The following is a 24,207-nucleotide window of genomic DNA, read 5'->3' as shown; positions in this document are numbered from 1 at the left end:
CATGAGGTTGGTGCTTGGTGAGTACTTGTTAAATATTCAGAAGTGGCCAGTTAGAATATTTACAAATAAATATTCCAAGTTTTAATACTAATACTGAGTAATATTATAAGTTGCTAGATTTAGTTGTTTATTATTATTATTAAGATAATAAGTATTAGACTAAACAGGTTTGGAGATAGATGTTGTAGAATGATATAAATTTTCTTTACTGGTTCATATTGTTTTATGTGAGCTATAGTAAAACAAATATAGTAAATATTGCAGCAATATGTATATTATTTGTGTTCTGATCTGATCCTTAATTGAGAATAAATGTATAAGTGAACAGTAAGTGTTAGAATATATTGTAAATTTAGAGGACAATGTATTCAGGAGTAATAAGTAAAATAAACTATAATATGTTAAGGAATAATTAAAATATGCCCAATTAATAACTCAAATTCTATTTAAAATAACCCATGGAGTTCTAATAATGTTTAAAAGTATTTATATTTCTCAAAATACAGTTTAAAAGCTCATGGTGTGTAACACACAAGATTTTATTGATGTAAATGCCATTATTATGCAGTGAAGTAAAGTAGGATAAGTATTGATATAAGGGTTTCCACTTCTCTAATGGGAAAACTAAAGCACAGCAAGGTTAAAAGCTTCTACTGATAGATAATACCATTTTTTTTCTTTTTTCAGTTAACAAATATTTATTAAGCATAAAGCTAAGTGGTAGGGATATAATGGTGATGACTTATTTTTAGATTTCCTAATTGCTACAAATTGAAAACCGGATGACTTTGGAACCCAAATATGAATGGGTCTTGTCTTGACTCTGTTCTTACCTACCTCTAATGAGCCAACTCTTGCTCAAACACTTAACAGAAGAGTCTTCACGTGGAAAGATTTACAATTTTTAAAATAGGTTCTCACTTCTACTGATATAAAGCATAATGATCTGCCTTATCATTTACTGGATTTCAGGCAGAAAAGATATGCATGCACGCTTCACGATCCAGTTCCTTATTTGATGCATTTCTTACTGTCTAACAGACTAGCAACATAATTTCTCTGTTATTTTCTGTTCAAGTAACTGGGCGTTATATAGTTTAATAGAAAACTAATTATCTTATATACCAGATATTAATTACTTATTTTCAGATAACTTAAATTCTGATTTACATTGAAATTGCTTTGAATAGAAGTAGTCTTTTATGATTCAGAAGGCACATCAGTTCTGCAGTACATCTTTAGGACCTTCAAGGATCATTGCTGGTGTTTTTGCAACAAGTGCACTGCTAAGTGTTAGGGATTCAGAGATGTAAGCCCTGCTCCAGAAGCTCACAATAATGTGTGTGCAACTAACAGTTTAAAGAGATTTCAGGTTACTAGTTTGCCAGATAAACTAACTTTCACTGTATTAAATAAATAAAATCCAATAATGTCATCATTGAGTAGTAATAAATATAAAAAGAATTTTCTGGGACTTCCCTGGTGGCCCAGTGGTTAAGAATCCACCTTCCAATGCAGGGGACATGGGTTCGATCCCTGGTTGGGGAGCTAAGATCCCACATGCCATGGGGCAGCTAAGCCCACATGCCACAACAAGAAAGAAGCCCACACCTGGCAACTAGAGAAGCCTGCACGCTGCAACAAAAAGATCCTGCATGCTGCAATGAAGATCCCCATGCATCACCTAAGACCCAATGCAGCCAAATAAATAAATATTTAAAAAAAAAAGAATTTCCTAGTATCTATGAAAAATATTAAAACTAATGAGATACATAGATTCTTATGTACATCTTAGCAGTTTCACTAAAAATATTTCTCACTGCTACTGTACATTAATCCACATTGGGTGGGACGGGGGGTGGGTGTTGACTAACAGTGGTAAATAAAAAAATAGTGACTCAGGTTTGTTCTGCATTTAGTAAAATAAAATAGTGACTCAGGTTTGTTCTGCATTTAGTAAAATAACTATATTGGAAAAAATATTTATCTGATACCAAGGAAATAAAACAATTTTAGATATTTTCATAAATTGGCTCATAGGAATGTGTAAATTATAGAATATGGTGTATCTAAAAGTATATGTCTGTATTTTCAACATTTCAAACATTAATAACAGATAGAGAAAATAGGTATAACATAGAAATTATATAGTTTACCATAATTATAATTTGCCCTAATGAACATCCATGTATCCCCTAAAAATTCTAGAATTTAAAATTGCGCTGGCAACTGCAAATTATTTCTGTATCCTGAAAATACTTACAACTATAAAATTTTCTTTAATCAATTGGTCCTTAATAGAAGTTTTTCATTTTTATGTTTAATATTGTTTTTTTCCCTGATTTGCTACTTATCCTTTATTGTCTGAATTTAGCAGCCGAGTAAAAAGTCTGAATTATGTAGCTGTATTTTAGGGACCCCAGCCCTAAAATTGCACAAGAGCCATTTTCCGTGACACATCAGAGTGGCCTGAAGGGTAAACGGGAGATAAGAAAGCAAAGGTAAATAGTGGCCAAACTTTTCCTAAAGTGTCCCTATGAAGAAGAGCAGACAAACGGAAAAGTAGCTGGAAGAGACTATAGAGACAATGAAAATAGTATTTTTTTTTAAATGATGAGACAAACTAAAGCATTTTTGAACACTGCTGGAGGTGACCTATAGAGACAGAGGTAGATATGTGTTGGAAAAAAGATTACTCCCGGCCTGGATCCCTGCAAAGACAAGGAAAGATGGAAGAGATGTGATCCAGAACTCAAACGGACAAAAGGGGATACACATTTGGAAGGGCCGGAGGTGCTTAGTGAAAGAAAACTCCAGAAGTGACTATAAAACACATAAACATATTGCACTAAACCCAAACTAATATATCCCCAACGCAACTTCAACTAAACCCAATTCCAATTGTGCCGCATGATACCCAAGGAAGTATGTTGGAGGGAAAGTCTATGTAGCAAACAACAGGAATCTTAACTAATTGATTTTAAAGTATATTTCTCTGCAAATTTTTCTAACCATGCCTGTGGGAGGCCTGAAATTTAAACTTCACTACCTTTGGAATAAATCCACCTCAGATTGCATGTTTGCTTGTTCATTTGTTTCAGAGAATAATAGGCTAAGTTATGAGCGGGGGTAAGAGGAGGATACAAGATTGAAGAACTATAAAATAGTGTCAGAGAGTTGAAAAGTAACTTCTCAGGGAAAAGTAATAGGGTCATCTGTCAGTATTCAGTCCACATTTCAGGTACTTGTCATGAATTTAAAGTAAAACCAGTCAAAGTGTGATTTTCTCCAACTAATCTTGGTGCTGTAGCAGAAAAGGGGAAAAGTTGGATTCAACAAACATTAAGTTCTAGGTAAATGTGACAAAAGGAAAGAGAACAGATTTGCCGAGTGATGTTTGAGAGAAACTCTTTATAATGATGGAACGTTTATCATGAATCTCAGCATGGTAAGGAAAGAAAGATAGACAAATAAAGGTAAATTTAGCAAATCAGTGATACATCATATCAATAACTGCTGCTAGGGAGTTCTAGGGTACTGGAGTAAGTGAACTGGAAGTATAGGAGGTTATGGACAGCCAGTGGTATATTTGCAATTGAGACTTCAAAAGGGAGATATAGATACTTGTGATGACAAAGTTTACATAGGACCTTGGGAGTGAGTTACTGAGATAGTGTAGAGGAAAAGATTGATTATGAATACAGATTGTTTTGTTCAGTTCAGATGGAAATTTTGAAGCTCTAGCATGCACAAATTACCATGGAAGGAATTGGAGATACGGAGGTGAACAAGATTCAATTCCCCGCTTCAAAGATCTTACAGTGTAATTTGCAAAGTGCTACAGTAGGGGCACCAACACAGAAGGAAGGATTCCTAACCCAGTCAGGGATCAGGCTTTGAGAACATTTGCAAAGACCAGATTGCAAAATAAAGCTTGATGCCTTTGAAAAGAGCAAACAGCTGGGTTTTCCTTGAGGCTCACGTTTAACTGAGGGTACTGTGAAAGAAAAGGCTGAGAAGTAAACAAGGGTCAGATGAGAGTCATTTTGCCTGATATGTTCAAGGTATGTGGGCCTTGTATTCTTTGGGTAATGGAAAAACTGTTTCAAGCAAGAGTGGACATAATGAAATGGCCTACTGGCTACAGTGTAGATAGAGGGTGGAGAAAGGAAGCAGTTGTAGTTTTTTGGAGAAAGAAGGCAAGAACACCCGTTTGAATTATGAGACAATGTATTTGTTATACAGTTTTCACTCCTAAATTTAGATTGAGGCAAGGTCATCAAAATTTGCAATCTAGGTAGAGGGTAGTACCTTAAATTGAAAATCATGAACCAGAATTGCTTCCCTTGTCCAACTGTTAACATTTTGTAGGACCCAACTTAGGAAACATGAAATACCAGAATGTAATCTCCATGAGGGCTTAGTTGTTTTGTTTACTACTTTTTCTCTAGTGCCTGGTACATAATAGATTCTTAATAAATATTAACTGAGTAAAATTATTAAATAAATTAAAGTCTGTCTTTAGTATCTCATCCCCTTTGGCACACTTATTCTAAGGCCACCTGCCCAAGTAGCATCATGCTAGATGTGAACCATAACTTCTCCCCAGAATACTCATCACCTTTAGAACCTTACTCATCATATCTCACAAAACTTCAAGATCATGCCTTCCGTGTATATTAGCCATATAGTTCTGGGCACAGTAATTTGCTTCTTATGCCTAAATGTCTTTGTCCATAAAATGGGGATAATAGCTAACACTCGCTGAGCATGGAGCGCTGACACTTAAACACTGTTCTAAGTACTTTAAACGTTGTAACACAATTATGCTCATTATCCCCCTATGCGGGGAGTACTACTGTCATCTACCTGTTACAGAAGAGGAACCTGAGCCAACATTTGACAGCAGGTAAGTGACAAAGCCTGGATCTGGACTCAGTCTGGCTCCTGAAACCATGTTCTTAATCATTCTTCTTACTGACTGTCCAATAATAGTACCCACTTGTCCAATAATAGTTGTGAAGATTCAAGGAAAATAATCCATGTAAAAGCATTTTGAAAAGTGCTTTACTGTCACAAGTGACCAATAGAAATTAGCTTTTGTTGTTGTCATTGTTTTGTTCTTTTTTTTTATATCTTCTTAGGGAACTATGTGTTCCTTTGAGAGAAGAGTCACTACCTCCTAAAGGAAATTAGACTATTTCATTTTAGAAAGATCTAATTGGGAAAAAGTCACTCCTCTGTAATGCTTACTCGTATCCACTTTCCTGTAACTTTCCTCATTGACTCTAGTTCTGAACTAGGGATGAAGAGAGAACAAACCCAATCCCTCTTCCTTACAACAACCCTCAGATACTCAAAGATCTTTGACATCTACATCTTCTGTTCTTCAGCCCAACAGTTTGAGGCATTTTAATCATTTTTCCTATGGTATGGTTTCCAGATATTCTGAATAAAACTCTAGTTTGTTGAAGACACTTAAAGCTTAGGCACCTAGAGGGGACCAGACCACCTGTGTTGCATATAGAAGAGGACATTGACAGAAAAGATGTAGGGACAGCCCTGTCACAACCTGAATTATATTCCCAGAGACCTTTATATTGGGTAGATAGTATTTCTTGATTAAATGAATGTATTTATAAACAAATGAAAATTAATGAGCCTTCCAATATTTTCAGATTATTTTGGATACTAATTCAGTCATTTAGTGGATTGTCTCTTCCTCTCAACATCATGTCCTCTGTGGATTACTTCCTGTATGCCATCAATATATTCATCTGAGTATTTAAGTGGAATGTATTACACTCATATATATGTTAAAATATTCCTAATAGTTTATGTCTGAAAATGTTTTATTAATTATAAATCTGTCTCTCAGCAATGCATTTTATTATTGCTATTAAAAATGCCTATTTATTTATTCAATAATTTCTAAAATATAAAAACATTTTCCTACATGTTGCCTAACTGTAGTAATTAAACCAAAACAAAAGCTTTAAAATTTATGAACATTTTAGTAGGAGTGACATCTGAAATAAAATTGAGAAACATGAAGCTAATGTAAACTGGAAATAGGCCCAGACCCTATGGAGGTAACCTTTTTATCTCCAAAGAAATTAACTGAAGAAGTCAAACAGTCTGAAGGCATGTAGGACAGAACAATTAAGAGAACATCAAGAGCTGAACAGTTTTAGTTATTCAATTTTGTGTTTCAGAAAGAGTTTCAACAGTGCACCATGGAATTCATAAATAAAAGATTTCCCAGTTGTGAAAGCCACACAGCTGGTAATAAGCTAAGTGTATTGTTAAATAAAAGGTTGAAGGAAAATGAGGAAAAGTTTCTTAAAATGTAGTCATGCTTCCTTGGCAAATTGCAAACTCTAAAGTTATCAAAAAAAATGGTAAAAGCAAAAAAGAATAAAGTAGTACATTGAAGTATTGATCTCAAAATTTAGAAAAAATGTAATAACTGAAACATCTCAATGAAATATCATAACTGGGTCACTTTGATTAGAGAATATACTTTTTTAAGTTTTCATTGGGTATTTTATGTTTATTGATTTGAGAAATCACTTTCTCACGTATTTATCAGCATTTTGAAACAGGTTCCATACTGTTGCCTTCCAGTTCTGCAGTTTCTGGGAATAACAATTTTCTTTATTACAGTATCTGCCAGATAATCTCAACAACTTTAAGACATTTCAAATGTAAAGTTCTCTTTTTAAATCTTAAAGTTTCCTAGTTTAATTTTGACAAAATTAGATAAATGTCAGATGTTATGTTTTTCAGTGAACATTTCTCTTAACCTCACTGGAAGAAAAAATTTAATAAGTGTATAAATAAATATAGTCAATAGTGAAGTAAGTCAGAAAGAGAAGGACAAATATTGTATGCTAACTCACATATACGGAATCTAAAAATGGTACTGATGAACTCAGTGACAAGAACAAGGAAGCAGATACAGAGAATGGACTGGAGAGCTCGGGGTGTGGGGGGGGGCGGGGGGTGAGGGGGGGGCTGGGAGGAGGCGAGGGAGTGGCACAGACATTTATGTACTGCCGACTGTGGAATGGTCGGTGGGAAGTTGTTGTATGGCAGGGGGGGTCCAGCTCGAGGATGGAGGATGCCTTGGAGGACTGGGGCAGGGAGGGTGGGGGGGACTCGTGGGGGGGGGCGTCGGGGAGGGGAGGGAATATGGGGATGTGTGTATGAAAACAGTTGATTGAACCTGGTGTACCCCCCAAAAAATAAAAAAATAAAAAAATAAAAAAACCTTAAAAAAATAAATAAATAAATAAATAAATAAATATAGTCAAACTCTATTATTCAAATTAGTGGAATAAAAGTAACACATATAGTGAAATCAAAAAAACAGAATAAAACTGCATATACATGACAGGAGTTATTGGAATTCATTGTAGTCATGGAAAATATATGTTCTATTTATGTTGCAACTGATGTAACCACTTTCATAGCTCATTTCAACTAATAAAATTAAGATCACTTCAAAGATAATTCTACAGTGGTTTAAGTAAGTGTAAATGTAAGATGAGACACTGAAATGTTCTCCAGTTTTTTATTAAATTAATGCCTATCTACTATAGGAAATTTGGAAAATACAGAAAAATGCAAATGAAGAAAAAATTAATCAATCATTCCATCATATTTTTCTAATGTTTTAAAAAATGAAAACAAATATTTTAAAAATGTTGAAGTAATATATTAAACACCTGCCAACCAAAAGGAACGAATGTTAATTATTTTTTGTATTTGAGTTAGATTTTTGGGGAAAGAAATAAAACACTGTAGATCAAGTAGAAATCTTCTGCACTCTCCCTCCTAGTCCTACTCCAATCCCAGGAAAATTACTACTTTTAATTTGGTGTGCATCTATTGTATATATTCCTATTTTTACTGTATGTATATGTATTCATAAATATATAACTTTTTTAAATGTATGTTAATTGATTTGGGCTATATGAATTTTCTACACTTGCTTTTTCATTCAATATTATTTGGAAGGTATATCCTACATAAAAATATAGATAATTCATTTCATACCAGCATATGATTTTACCATAATTTAGTTATCTCTTTCCTTACTCTGTTGTTTATTTAAAGCATGACCAACTTTTTATTATTAATTATTCTACAATGAAATTTTTCTGCAATAAGATTTTTATCTATTTCAGATGATTTCAGTAAGATAGTTACCCCAAAGCAAATGTGAACACTTTTAAGACGTGATATACATACCTGAAAATGTTTTCCTAAAAGACCAAATGAATTTATAATCACCAAAGCAATTTATGTGAGTGCCCAGCTCACAGCACCTTCATCAGCATTGAATATGCCCCATTCTTGATTTAATTCACTCATTTTTAATGGAAACAATTGACTTTGAGAATGAAATTAAGTGGTATGAAAAAAAGGCAATTTATGTGTTAGGTTGGGTGTAAGCCATTTAGTTTAGTTCCAAGACCCACTTTAAAATTGTCTATTGATCATGAGATGTCATTGCATCCTCATGTTGTTTCAGCAAGGTTAGGTATTGATCTGCTAAATATATTTTGTGTCTGCTTTTATTAGAAAGTTGCTGAAATTTACTCCGTGACACATTTTATGATAACATCCTGCAATAAAAATATTATCTTTTTTTAGAAATCCAGCATATGCCTTTAGTTTCTTTATTGGGCATTTGTGATCACCAGCATTCTTCATTATTTCAGAATTTCAGTTTTCAGCTGTAACAGGATGTCATCTTTGGAGCCAGGAGACCAGAGTAATAATCCCAGCTGCAGTTATGCAACCCTCATCAAATTATTCTCACTTTCCCCAGAGAATGATGATCAGATTCTTAACCTGTGAAGTATGACTATCATTACCTTATTATGTTATTGAATAAATGAAATGAGAACTTTTGAAATAAAGTAGAAATATAGGTTAGCACCAGTAATTCCTCTCCTAGCTGTCTTAGATGCCTAGGGTCCACCATAGAATCCAGGTAAAGATATTTTGGAGGTATAATTGATCAGGTTTATCTGCCACTGTGTGTGACACAGCCAAGGGAGCAAATTATACAGTCTGCCAAAGTGTACCCAAATTCTCAGAGATCGTACAAGGCCTCATGTTCCCACAGCATGGTTCCCTGCCCACACGCACCAGCAGTTCATACTACCCAGGGTTACAGCTTGAGTTTTGTTGTTGCCTGGAACTACTTCAGAAATCTCCAACTCCGAACTTCTGCTGTCTCATGCTAACTTTTTATCCTTATATTTCCTCAACCTGTTACTCCTACTACATTCCTCTTTGACCTCACGGAAACCTGAAATCTCTTGTTTCTTCTGTTTTTTCCCTGGACGGTCAGTCTCCCACCTGGCGCCCCCAAAGGTTAAAACAGTTATTGATAGAGCTCTTTTGAGTCTCCCTAATTTCCTCTTTAATTCTCCTCCAACTATTCCAGGATGAACCATTCTCCCCTAGTGCTCTTTGTATACAAAATTCCTGCCCTGCCAGCTCAACAGATGACCTTGCTCCTTACTTCATTAAGAGAATTTGAGACCTTCAGACATGCTCTCTTTCAGTTTCTAGCCTTCCCCTACCATGCCCATCTACAACCACATCATCCTTACCACCTTCCCTTGGGTCTCAATAAATGACGTGTATCGCTTCTGTTCAAGGGCAGACCCTATTTTTGTGCTATCAATCCCATCTCTTTTCTCACCTCTTGGAATTTACTCCATGAATTTTATACCATTTTGTCTGTCCTTAATCTGTTCCTCTTTGCTACTATCCTCCTATTAGCTTTCTTTATCCCCAGCTCCCTCAGTTTCTTCCTAGTCCCTCTCTTCTCTCCTCTCCTCTCATCCAAACTTTACCAAGAATATTCTACCTATGTTGTCCCCATTTATTTAGCTCATTTATCTTCAACCCACTATAATACAGTTATCACATGAAATGGCTATCAGTAAGGTTACCAGCATACTACTATTTCCAAAACTGAGTGGACATCTTCATCTCTTATTTTTCTGAACACCTCTCCAGTGCATGGTAGTCTTGTTCACTTCTTTATTCTTAACACAGTTCTGTTCATTGGACTTTAATAACCCTTTACTCTTCTGGACTCCATTCCTCCTTGCTTCTTCTGTAGTTTGCCCTTCTGTTACTGATCCTTTCGAGTCGGGCCCCAACAAGGGTCCTTCTGCTTGGTGTTGCTTGTGCCAATAGAAAGAGACTGAGTTCAATTTCGAAGCAAAGGAAAGCGTTATTCTTTGATCAGAGAATGGAGAGGTGCGAGCTCGTGCACTAGAGCACAAGGTCTCCCCGATAGGCTGTGGGCTGGGCTTCTTTACAGGGGTCTCCTCAGCAGGGTAGGGGCAGCGTTCTCCTGGGTCCGGCACAGCTGTGCTGCTCCCGGCACTCACTCCCGCTCGCAGTGCCGGTGCAGCCTCTCTGCACACAACTGCCGTCTCCATCTTGGACTTCGGTATCGTGCACAGCACTTCTGCACACGGCCTAGAGCTGAGGGACCAGGCACAGCTGTTTCGCGCCAGGAACTCTGGTCTGAAGTGCTAGGGACAAGGCCTTTGTACTCAGCACTCTACAAGCAAGTGAAACTACACGAAGCACAAAGGAAAAAAAGGTTAGACATCATTAACCAGATCCTATTTTTATTTCTTGGGAATTGTTATGGGACTTTGCCAGCAACACTTCCTGTTTTCAACTCTCAGATGTTAGTGTTCCACAGGGTTTCTTCCTCAGTCACCTGCACCTCTGAGTCCCTTCACATTCCCTGTAGGGAGCTCATCCACATGGGTTTCTATTTCCACAAAATGCCTAAATTGTACATCCTCAGCTCAGACCTATTCCTTAATCTTCAGATTTTAATAGCCAACTGATTTCTGGACAGTTCCACCTGTGTCTCACAGGAACCTAAAGCTAATCATTATCAAAACTGAATTCATTCTCTTCCATAAATCTGCTCCAGCCTCCAAATTCTGCATCTCCACTGGTGGTACTTACTAAATACTGGGAAACTGGGGGACATGCATCTCCTTAATGTTTCCTGAATCCAACTTTTCTTCATTCTTCATCACCTCTTTTATTATAAGCTTTTCTGGTTTCTTCTATTCCTTTTTCCACGGGAATAGAGTAATACATATAAAACACTGATCTGCCAAAATCTCTTTTTGTTAAAAAGCTTTTAGTGATGCTTTGTGACCATAAGGTAAAGTTCCATCTCCCTGACAAAACATGAGGCCTTGACAGACCCCACCCTCTTTTGTTAGCTTCATTTTCTGCTACTTAGTCTGTTTTATTTTTTTTTAATATATACATTTTTTTTAGTTTATTTTTGGCTGTGTCCGGTCTTAGTTGTGGCACACGGGATCTTGGTTGAGGATGTAGGCTCTTCACTGTGGCACATGGGCTTCTCTCTAGTTGTGGCATGCGGATTTTCTTTTCTTTAGTTGTGGCACACAGGCTCCAGGTCGTGTGGGCTCTGTAGTTATGGCATGCAGGCTCTCTAGTTGAGAGGTGCGAGGTCAGTAGTTGTGGTGCACAGGTTTAGTTGCCCTATGGCACGTGGGATAATTTCTGGAAAGAAATCAGCAAGAGGTCATCATAAATCAAGAAATGATGCTGGCAGCAATAGCAACTTCTATCCTTTCTATACAGTCTGTTGCCCAGGAGATAGAGTTTAGAGACAGCTTCTAGGTAGGGAATTAAAGTGTTTCATTACACACTATATGTTACACCTAGATCATATTCTCTCTCTTCTTCCTCTGAACTTCTCTACATTGTTCTTTTCTCCCATATAATGCTTTGTGTTTAGTTATTTATATGCATTTGTATCTCAAATTAGATCATCAGCTACTTCAAGGCAGGAACTGGGTTTGAAAAACTGTGGATCCTGCTTTGTGTGTTTCACATAGTAGGCATCCTCCCTAGTCAACAAATAATTATTTATTGAATAAATGAAAAGATCAGAACGAGTGGGTCTTGTACTATTATGACATCACAGTGATGTAATGCCGGGGGTGGTGGGAGTTTGTATGTATGGCGTAAATAGGCACATATGATAAAAACCTACTATTTACCAAGTACCGTGGCAAACAATAAGGATATGAGGATACAGTGCTTAAAAACCAAACATTACTCTGCCCTTCAAAAGCTTATACTCTAGTGAAGAAGACAGAGTAGACTATAATAAATACTACAGAGGATAATTGTAGGGTATTAAAGGAGAGTAATAGATTTTAACTTTTATTATGGTTATTCTGATTATTTCCACATCAATTCTAGGTTGGCTACCTCAGGAACTATCTGTTTTGCTGGAAGAGGTCTGTTAAACTTGGAATTTCTTAGAGGATTAACAATAGATTTCCAAACCAAAGTTGCAGATCCAAGAAATTACATCTTATATTGGGATAAGAAAAGGCTTATTTAGTTTCCTTCTCCTCTTTCTTTTCTCCCTGCTTCTCTCCCAGCCTGAAGTTCTGGATCAAATACAAAATTTAAGGGAGCTGTGGATGGATAATAATGCGTTGCAAGTGCTACCTGGGGTATGTAAGTTTTTATTATGCCACGTTGTCTAGTATCTATGTTGTATATTGTAACCGTAATGAGTAACCTAACATCTTAAATCTCAGTGTTTTCAGGTCAAAGTTAAACTTTATCTAGGAGTGTTGTCATCAAGTGTTTTTTACTAATTTGTTTTTTAATACTTCCTATATCTTTTATGAGTGTTATAGATGTGTAAAATGTAGGAAAGATTTTTCATGTTTTCTTAGGAGTGTATTTTTCATCTCTTTCTGCATTTATTATTTTTCAAAATCTGACAAATTCATATCATTATATGAAAAAAATGTTATATGTTATACCAAGTCTTAGTTTTACTAAGAAATCAACTTTCTTCTTGTAGGTAACTAGATAATGGTTTCTGCTCACATTGTCAGAGCTTTTCCACAAAATAAAAATCTCTCTCTCAGTTCAGGTGATTTCCAATAGAACATATCTGAGTTTTTGAAAAGGGTAAGGAGCATAGTGTTAAAAATAGAAAGTTAAACTAGAGTCAAAATTTTTTCTCAACTAACAGACAATCCAGTCATACCTCCTGAATAGTAGGTTTGCCAGTCAACTCATTGAGTGTGACTATTCACTTCTTCCCAGTGAAAGAATGGCTTTCCATAAAACACTGCTTCTTGCCACTCATAACACGTGTTCGAATATAAGCATGTACACACACACACACACCTGCCTCCCCACCACTACCACCACCACCAACAACCACAAGGCTCTCAGTGGTGAATGTCAACTCTAAATTCTTGCATTGGGCTAAGTAGCCAGGGCAGCTGGATGCGTAATAATTCTTCAGCCACTGAGATTTAAGTGTGTGCTCCCAAAGCCAAACTTATTCCTTGTTTGAACTGACATTAAAAATTTCTTAAAATGATCGCAAAAGCAACAAGAACAGGAAGCTTATTCTCTTTTTGAACAACCATGGGACCACATAAAGAAGAAAATCTGACAAAAGATTAGGGAAAAACTACTTTCTCCTCTCACCAAAAGAATATATTTCTGCTGTCATCACAGATGCAAAACAGAAAAGCATGTGTGTTTTCTATTTATTGATTTATTTAGAAACCATTTACAAACATAACTCTATGAACTAGAAACTATGCTAATGTCAAGGTTACAAAAGTAATATATTCAATGACCTTGAATATATTTGTTTGAGGGGCTCACATATAACATGAGAGACAAATCTGTGTTCCACTGCATATAGCAGAGTCTGATTTGTGCTGTATTCAAGGTATGTACAAACCCTGGGGCAACACAAGTAAGATACTGGTCAACTCCCTATGCAGAGATTGATGAATCCAAACATATTTCTAGTTGGAAAAGTTTATACCTGCTTCTTCAAGGTATTTATTCAAAAACACTTACATAGGGGCTTCCTAGGTGGTGCAGTGGTTAAGAATCTGCCTGCCAATGCAGGGGACACAGGTTCGATCCCTGCTCCAGGAAGATCCCACATGCCATGGAACAACTAAGCCCATGCACCACAACTATTGAGCCTGTGCTTTAGAGCCCATGAACCACAACTATTGAGCCCATATGCCACAACTACTGAAGCCCACGCACCTAGAGTCCGCGCTCTGCAACAAGAGAAGCCACAGCAATGAGGAGCCCGTGCACCACAACGAAGAGTAGCCCCACTCACAACGACTAAAGAAAGCCCGCACACAGCAACAAAGACCCAACACAGCCAATAAATTAATTAATTAATTAATGTTAAAAAAAAAAACACATAGCATTTATCGTGGGCTAGGCACTATCTAGGTGTTTTACAAATGACTCACCAAATTCTCATAGCAACCCTGTGAAGCAGATTTATTACCAACCCCATTTTATAGAGGAGAAAACTGAAACAGGTGTAGATAACTGGGCCAAGGTCACACAGCCAGTAAATGGTGGAACTGTAATTCAGACAGCTCCAGAGGCTCTTGACTAGGACGCTGCAAAATTCTATTGTTATAGAATCAATAAAAGGTATACATGAGAATTAGGCTCTTCCTACTTTTCACAGTTGCTTCATTCCCAAAATCCAACCTTGGAAATCAATTCAGACCTCGAATTCCTTAGTAAGTGTATTATTGAAATGGAAAGGTAGTGATTAAATCTTCTGTAAAACAGATAGTGCTGCCTAATTTGTCTGTTTCAAAAGTAGATTTTTCTTATATACTGTCAGGTTTAAGTGGATTTCTTAATTTAGTTAGTACACTTGTATTCCATACTTTGTGATACTCCTTGTGGGATTACCCCACACCCCTCTGCTTTAAAGAGGCATGGTTTTCTGAATGTCCAGTGCTGGCAGTCAGTTGTTATGCAATTACCTAGAAATGTTTGACTTTGAAAGGCTAAACTTGAGTGCAGTCTTCAGCCCATGTCTGTCAGTTTCACAGAATGATTAACCCTAAATATTTAGCATCATAAGACACAGGGAAAAAAGCAAATTCATTTTGTTTTTAGTTCATGTACCAAAATACTAATATACTTTTTAAATACTTTTGGAAGCGTATCATTTTTCCACTCTGTTTTTCATGAATCAGAGGAGCAAATACATAATGATTGAAAATTAGTTTTCTATACAGCTCTGTCCTGCAACCTTCACTCTAAGATGAATCAATCAAAATATGACTGAACAGCAAACTCCAATATCTTCTTTTGCTTGTGATGGCTTCCACTTTTTTTATTTGTTATCCACTGCTCATCTGTAGGCCCCTCTATGTCCAAAGAGATGTTGGAGCAACATTCAATATCCTCAAGAACTCCAAGACATTGGGCCTCAAAGGCCTTTATCACTCTAGGCTACTATTGCCTTTATAAGGTGTTTGAAAGTGTGGGTTTAGAAAGACAAAAATAAACACCAAATTATTATTTTGCCTTTAAAAAAAGATGTGTAGAAACTTCACACCAAAATGTTGAGTTGTGCTGGAGATAGCAATTCAGGGAGCTTCAAAGAGAAAAGAAATTTTCTCATAATAAAGGAACAAAAAAGAAATACACATGCACATACACATATAATCACATATATCATTCTTTCTGTGCTTATCAGCAGAGATGAGCTAAAGTAACATAACAGTTCCTTGGGGTGGAAAGCTATAAGTAGAGTGACAGTATTTTTCCAAGTGACATATTTCTAGGCATGAGGAGAAACTCAGATCTCTGGCCTGGCCCACCCAGAGTACTACTCGGTTCCTAGCCTAGCAGCTAGGAACTATTCACCTACTCCAAGACTGCGTTCGCACGTTGCCCACATGGAGAGCTGAAGGGGCAGGGCTAGAGACACGAGCTGCGTTAATTAGGGAGTCAGTCAAGAAGTGCTAATGCAGTCAGTAGGCTTTGTAGTCTGTAATCCGATAAAGGTGAGTTTGAATTTTAGCTCCACCCCTTACTTATGGGGCAACTTTGGACCGTTACTTGCAGTAGATCCCATCACGCATCCTCCTCCGGGAGTGAAGAAGCTACTCTCCTCCCCCATCTCTGGGAATGCTGCTTGCTCCACCCTCTTCAGGAGTTGCCTCAGGTGAAGAGAACTTTCTCACGCAGGGTTACACCCCATTCCAGGAGACCTCCATCCTGTGATCAATCAATGCAAGAGTCTGAAGGCCTGGCCCCTTCACCCCTACTCGAAACAACTGCAGGGCAATCCCAGCTTCATTACTACTTGAAGGGTCAGCTGAGGAATTCCTCGAAACTTCATCACAGTCCAACTTCATCTGCCCAGTTCTGCTTCCTTCCTTCCCTCTTTCTTTCCACCGGTATTAATCCCAGGAATCTCTCTCATAAATGTCTCTTTGTCTCCCCTTCTCAGGGAACCCAATGTGTGACGTTACTTAACCTCTAAGGTTTAATGTGTGTCCAAGTGCAGATTCTGATTCGCTAGGTCTGGAGTGGGTCTGGATTCCACATTTCTGACAAGCTCCCAGGTTGTGCCAGTGCTGCTGGTGTGTGAAACACATTCTGAGCAGCAAGCATATAAAGTATTATATCAAGTAATATGTGCAAAGTACTTAGCACAGTGCCAAGTGTGTGCTTGTGTAATAAATTTGTTTATGTAATATTTATCGGTTTATATATACTCTGTCAAATAAGTAGAGACAATATAGTAAACTGTGTACAGGTAGACCAACAAACAGATAAATCATTAAACACAGATATGTGTGGGATATTTATTTGCAAAACATGCTCTTAAAAGGGAAATGAAGAATTTCATCTTGCTCTAATTCCACAGTTCATGTCTAAACTAAACAATCACTGTTCACTCCTTGCCCAGCATATAACTTGATTCTGCACCTGTCCTCAGTAATCAGTTATTAATCCAATTATTCCACTCTTTCTCAAGCCATCCCCTCTTCATCCTCACTTCTGCTGCCTTAACTCAGGTCCTTTTCTTCTTCTCAGCTAAACAGTTTCCAGATCCTTCTAACCCTTTTAGATCAACTTTAACTCTAGTCATGAATCTTCCCTTCACATTTTCCTGAAGTTATTTCAGAACACAAATCTGATTGTCATTCACCATCTTAAAAGCCTTGAATAGCTCTCCTTGCCTATTAGATAGGGTTTACATAATCCTCACACGACATGTAAGGCCGTTTAACAGCTGGCTTTTTATAATGCTTAACTTCATCACTATATTCAGTGATGTTGAATTTCCCACTCTTTCTTAAACACACCGTGCTTTCTCATACTTCTCTGTGCTATTCTCTCTTCCAGGTACAGGTTCTCCTTTCCTTGACAAGCAGTGTCTCCCAGGCAGTTTGTAGCCCTGTGCTGCTATGGCACTCTCTACACACTTGTTTTAATTGCACATAGCATAGGCTATTATCGTTATTTGTTTATTTGACAGTTTCCTTCACTGCTATGAGCACCTTAAAGACTTTATCTGTATCATAAGTCTCTTCCCATACATAGCTGACTTGTATTCGTGATTGTTCTGCAGTATGTAACAAAAGCCCTGGTGCATAGTAAATCCTCAAAAAGAACTGTTGAATGAACAAAACATTGATTCTGTTTAGTAGGATAAAGTCCAAATCACAATTTAATACCTTTCTTATGCGTTTGAGATTTTAAGAATCAGCAGGTCCCCATATGTTGTTTGGGTGGCAACTTTCTTCCTTTCTTTTCCTTCCTTCCTTCCTTCCTTCCTTCCTTTTCTTTCTTCCTTTCCCTTCCTTCCTTCCTTTTCTTCCTTCCTTCCTTTCTTTCTTTCTTTTTCTTTCTTTCTTTCTCTCTCCTTTTACATTTATCTAATTCTGTGACAACTTTGAGATTATTGTTGCTATCTTTTAACATTATCTCTGCTGTGAGATATATGCACATATTATAAAATTCACCCATTTAAAGTATATAGGTCAATGCTTTTTTGAATACTCACATAATTGAACAGGCATCTAATTGAACCACAATTTAACCTTAGAACATTTCCATTACTGCTGCTGCGGAAAGAAAGCCTGAAGCCATTAGCAGTAACTCCCTTCCTCCTGACCTCCCAACCTCTAGCAATCTTAATCTACTTCCTGTCTCCATAGATTTGCCTGTTCTGGACAATTCATATAAATGGAATCATACAATAGGTGGTCTTTTGTGACTGGCATCCTTCAGTGCATATGTTTCAAGGTTCATCCATTTTGCAGCACGTATCGGTACTTTATTGCTTTTTATTGCTAAATAATATTCCAGCTTATGGATATACCACTTTTGTTTATCTATTCATCAATTGGTGGACATTTGGGTTGTTTCCACTTTTTGACTGTTGTGAATAATACTGCTTTGAATGTTTGTGTTTCTGTGTGGGCGTATATTTCATTCGAGTATGTATTTAGGGATTTCTGGGTCATATGGAAACTCTGTGTTTAATATTTTGAGGAATGTCCAAACTGTTTTCCATAGTGGCTGTATAATTTTACATTCCTCCTAGAAATGTATGAGGGTTACAGTTTCTCCACATTCTCTCCAACACTTATTGTTGCATTTGCTTTTAAAATTAATTTTACAATATTGTGGTTTTTACAACTTTAAAATATTTCCTGAAAGTTTCTCAACTAACCCTGAGTTTATGCAATGTCATCAAGTCTATAGGGAAGTTAAAGATGTTGGTATACCTGGATATGTCAAAAAACAGAATAGAAACGGTTGACATGGACATTTCTGGATGTGAAGCCCTGGAGGACCTCTTATTGTCATCCAATATGTTGCAACAGTTGCCTGACTCTATAGGTGAGAACATAATATTTCATCATGAATGTGTGTGTCAAATATACTGTTTTCTTTTTGGGCAGTATAGTTTGTTTGCAAATATAGAGTATATACTATTAGCATGATGCTAATAAATTAGCATGATCATTATTCAAGATGATAAAATATTTTACCAATATCTTAAAATGAAATGGCAGCTCTAGTTGTCAAATTCAAGAAGACTCTCCTACTAAAATGATCCTACTAAATATATTTTAAATAATTTTAGATATGCTAAGTTGTAAAATGTTATTATAAGGAGTATATATCTTAGATTTAAGAACTTTGATAACCATGTATATCTCCTTTTATTACTATAAAATTACAGTAGCTCTACCCACAACATTGCTATATTCTATTTTTAATATTATTATAACATCACTATAATCTAGGAGTAACACAATAAATATAAAATATCTTCATAGTTCTATTCAGAAAAGACCTCTCATCTTTTACATGCTGTTAAGATTCATGAGGCCAGATATTTTGTCTGTTAGTATATGTTAACCACTCAATTCATTTGTCATAAATTTTTATCGAGTAAAATAACGAAAGAATCTAATTTAAATAATGAGTAAAACTTTTGTATAGATATCTTGCTATTATTATTTATGAGAGGACACAGCTAATAGAGTAACCATCAAACTACTTAACTTTGGAATGTAATTTTTAACACTTTGAATTAGATGTTTCATATGTTCTGGAACTTATTAATGCTTCTGAACATTGAGTCACAACCTAGGTAGCCTGATTGAAGGGAACCTAGAACAATCATTTTCCCAAATTTTTCTTCAATATTTTATTGCTTCCATTTTCACCGTTTTCAGACTAATAGAGAATATTAGTTTTAACAGAACAGCTGGCTTTTCTTTCTTTGTAGATTTGATGACTTTTTGATTTACATAATTGTATATTCTTATAACAGTGTTTCTCCAACTTACTCCACCATATGACTTATCTGAGGGCTTTATTAAACACTTCCACATTTCCAGGCTCTTTCTGTGAAAATTCTCATTCAATAAGTATATAAGCCCTCTCTTCTGTATTCTTATTAAATATCTTGGATGAACTTATGATCAGATAAGCTTAGAAAATACTATTTAATGTAGAAGGTAGGGAAATATAATGGTTTAAAAGAGCATCCTCTGGTCAAGATGACAGAGATGGTCATCTGGTCAAGGTAACCATCTGGTCAAAATATGTATCTTACTCTCCCACTCAATCACCACTTCATACCCCTTCAAAGACATGAGAATGAGAATAGAAAAACTATTTATGTTAGAAGAACATATTTTTGTTCATTATCACCTCCTCCATACAAAGAATTATGCCTGGTATATGGTACTTTCTTCTTAAGTATTGAGTTAATAAAATAATTTAACCCTGCTTAAGAAGAATGAACATATGCCTGGACCTGAGATATAATGGAAACACAGCAATGACTCCAGATCTGATGGGCTCCAGACCACAAGTGACAGCCATGAATTCTGTTCTTGAAGTGGAAAAAAAAAAAGAAAAGACCATAAGCATAACAGGAGAATACAATTTTACAGGAATTGAGCCAGGGAACCCTTTGCTGCAAAAAGAGACTGAAAAAAAACCTGCGACTAGTGTGTAGAGCAAGGGTGGAAGGAGGGAACAAATATAGATTCACTGCTGAAAATTATGGCACGTCACAAGCTGGTTTGGACTGAACCTGCAATACCCATGTCAAATGAGAGTGCCGTGTTGCTAATGTAAGACCTGGTTCTGAACTCCAGAAACTTAAGGGGTCAGGTGGAGGTGACCATAGAAGTGTCAGACAGGGAGGGGTGAGCATAGGTGAGGAGAAAATATTCACCTTCACAAATGAGCATGAAAACAAAAATTTTAAAGGAAAACTAATGTTACAACAACCAAGAACTCAAACAAAGGAAAATTTACCCCAAAGGAAACCAAAGTTATCAAGCTTTGTAAAAAATTACTTTATGTGCAGATCCTCAAATAGATAAAGGGAAGAATAACATTTGTAAAAATAATGATAACTTATAAACAAAAACAGGAACTATGACTAACAATAGGTGGCTATAAAAAAAGAACCAGTTAGAAATTCTGGAAATGAAAATGTAACGTAGTGAAATAAAAGATGATATTATTATTAATATTTGTTTAAAATATCTTCCATTAAGAAAGCAGACTAGGGAATTAGCCTTCTGGTCTGGGGAAGGCAGCGTGTATAGATGATAGAAAATATTAGATTAGATACTTGGCTGATAAAACAGACTAGCACAGGCAGGTGGTATTATGTATTTAACACCTTCATTTAGAACCTGAGTGGTCCTCAAATGAAAGTAACTTGGTTAGTAGTTTACCCCTGGAACTCTCTTTGGACCCTATTGACCTTTTAGGGAAAATTGCATTTATATACCTGCAGAGTTGCCAGAGTACCTGATTATACATGTAGAATGGCTGACTTTCCTCTAAGAATTTCCTTCTTGATCATGAGAAATACCTGGGAAATCTGTTCAAAGGCCCTAAAATAATTTTTTGATTCAGATTAGATGGTAAATTGTATCTTGTCTTCTTTATTTAAGCATGGATTGTCTATTGGACTACCAACATTTAAAAGAATAAAAGACAAGAAATGTCACAGTATTAATAAAGGAAAATAGCAACTAAAATAAAATATTTACTTCCTTTACACGTATTTTAGTTCTGCAGCGGTAGGGTGTTTGAATGGAGTGACATATTCAACAATGAACCCTGTATGTTTAGTCCCTTTTCAAAATACAGGAAAGTTGTGCTGGTTCCAGGGAAAGTGAAGGGGGCTCTTTACATTTTCTAGATAGAGATTTAATGATCGGCTTCTTTGGATAACAGAGAAACTCAATAAAGGAGAATATAATTTTTTATACTTTCCAAAATAATTTGTCTTATTCACTTAGTGGTTAAGGACTCAGGTTTTGTAGTCAAGCTGCCTGAGTTCAGAGTCCAACTTTTCTACCTTACTAGCTGTGTGACCTTACACAAGCTACTTAATTTCTCTGTGCCTCAGTTTTATCATCTTTTAAGTGGGGAAATAATAGTACCTGTATCAGGGGATTATTTTGAGAAATAAATGAATTAATATATGCAAAATTGCTTAGAACAGTACCTGGCACATAGTAAATGTTCAATCAGTGTTAGGTACTATAATAATATAATTATCATAATCTTAGATTTCATGAGTGCACAGCCATTTAGCTTTCAGAATTCTATTATATAGTGTAAATGCCATGTAAATATTAGCTATTTTTGAAAACATAACATTAATGTTTAATACGTTGCTTCTCATATATAAGTAGGTAAAATCATAGCAAAATGCCTCCTTTTTTCTTTCTCTTCATTATGTCTGAGTTGGTAATATAGGATAAAGAGGTGGAGAATTGAAGAAGAAATAGGATAAAATACTTTTGGTTCCTAGGGGGAGAAGAGAGTCCAGGCAGATATGATGTAGTCATGCAGTAATTACCTTCCAGATGAAGTCCTGAGCAACAGAGCTGAGGCTGATGCTGGTTGTCTCCAAGGACAACCAGATTCCTACAGAAGCTCCAGAATCTGTCCAAAGAGCACACTTTTGGATGGAATATGTGAGTGACAAAGCAGCCACACCACAAACGAGTGAAGTTCCCTTAAGGCCACAGACATGAAACTGGGAAGCGAGCCCTAACTCACTTCAACCTTTAGAACCGTAGAAGTTTCTGTCAGTTGTCAGAGCCACTACTCCATTCTTCACAAAAAATCTGTTTCATCAGTCTTTCGGCCTTACTCCCTAACCTGCCTCAAGATTTTCTCACCACTACTTCCAACCTGGGGATTGCTTTGCAACCTGGCTTCATGACGTTTGCAGAGCCATCTGTAACCCAGTCAAGGGATGTTGAGACTGTCAGCCCTCCTCTGGCTCCACTGGTGGGCAGGGGCAGTAGTTTGATCAGGATTACTAACTCATAAAAAACTTAGCTGTAATACATAGTCCCCTGTTTTCTGTTCACAACTGATGACCAAGCTCAGGAGTTCTTTTATATTTCCAAAGTCTCTAGCTTTTAACGCACACACTAGAGAAGCTAAAGCGATTCAGTTTGAGCATGGAGGAACATAGCAATGGGTCTTCAAATTTCAGAGATAAACTACCCCACTGAGAACTGTCCTCTTTCTCAGGTGCTGCTGTTTTCAGCCGTGTATCCTAAGGGCACAAGCTGGTGTATTAATTTCCAAATATTGTAGGTATTTTCTCACAGCTGTATGATAGTGATAACATTTCTCTCCACTAGAGTAGAGATTCTGAGTGCTTCTGCAGAATATGTAACTGAGCATACTGAAAGTTAAAGTGCAACAGTGGCTTTATTTCAGACTTCTTGTGACTAACCTTTTGCCTTTAAGGTATGCTCAAAATACTTTAGGTGGGTCGGCATGAGCTATAGCAGTGCTTCTCAGAGCATGTTCGCAAAACACCACTGTACAGAATACTCTGCGCACACACACAAGTTCCACAATAACTTTAGAGTCACCCTGCTACATTAGTGTATTAAAAGTTCCTAAAAAAAACTTCATTAAAGAAATCTGGTTGATTTTGTTTAATTTAGCATTTCCCAAACACAGTTAACCATGGAATCTACTATATCCACGAGAACAAGTTTTCTGGAAAACAAGTCATCTATAGCGTATATCCATAGTTCCAATGTAAAACAGAAATTAGCCACTGTTAATGCTTTGTCTTGGATCTTGGCTATTTAAGCCATATTTATACTATGGGTTCTGTTATGGCTGGGTAAAGGAAGCTGTTCTTCAATTACTCTGTGGTTTTTGCTCATTCAAATCCTGAGAGTGGGAGTTGATCAAGCAGTAATGGTATGGAGGGCATGAATCAGACAGTGAAATAGAAATAGTTGGAACTTCACTTCTTGGCCAGGTCTACTTGAAATATTAAAAATTGCAAGTTTTCGTGCTTACTGCTGATCCAAGTCAAGGATTTATGGTAACAGAAAGAGTATGAAGTCCTATGTTGTAATTTTCCAAGTCCATAATTATAACCACTACACTGCAGTACTTCAGTACCCATTCGTTGATTATTAGGCTTAATTCAGATTTGTTTTCAGTTTGTATCACAACAGGAATGTTAGTTATTAGTGCTTATGAGTTAATTAAATATTGAATCATAGCTGGTTTGAAAAATTTCATCTGGTCCATTTGCTGCATAATAGAAAAAGCAAACATGGTAGTAGAACCACCAACTCAGGTTTCAATAGAGCCCTATGTTTTGTTTATTGTCCCCATCAATGTACTTGAACTCCCAATGATGTAAGTAAATTTTTTACAAATGGAAGGTCAAAACTAGACACACAAATATCAGTTTGTAGGTTGATATAAGCAGAGTGTAGCCAATTAGCA

The 24,207-nt window shown here is 36.5% G+C and overlaps 1 protein-coding gene across 2 annotated transcripts in view; it reads left to right on the top strand.

Annotated features, from left to right (window-relative positions):
* Nucleotides 1-24,207, top strand: part of LRRC7 (leucine rich repeat containing 7) — a 371,481-nt gene that overhangs the window by 233,988 nt on the left and 113,286 nt on the right. For both annotated transcript variants that reach the window (XM_057744562.1, XM_057744552.1), the window contains exons 8-9: nucleotides 12,489-12,563; nucleotides 18,639-18,783. In XM_057744562.1, the coding sequence (XP_057600545.1) occupies nucleotides 12,489-12,563; nucleotides 18,639-18,783 (220 nt within the window). The remainder of the gene's footprint in view (nucleotides 1-12,488; nucleotides 12,564-18,638; nucleotides 18,784-24,207) is intronic.

The sequence above is a fragment of the Hippopotamus amphibius genome, chromosome 1, assembly GCF_030028045.1.
Source record: "Hippopotamus amphibius kiboko isolate mHipAmp2 chromosome 1, mHipAmp2.hap2, whole genome shotgun sequence".
NCBI lineage: Eukaryota > Metazoa > Chordata > Mammalia > Artiodactyla > Hippopotamidae > Hippopotamus > Hippopotamus amphibius.
This window is presented reverse-complemented; position numbering and strand designations above follow the sequence as displayed.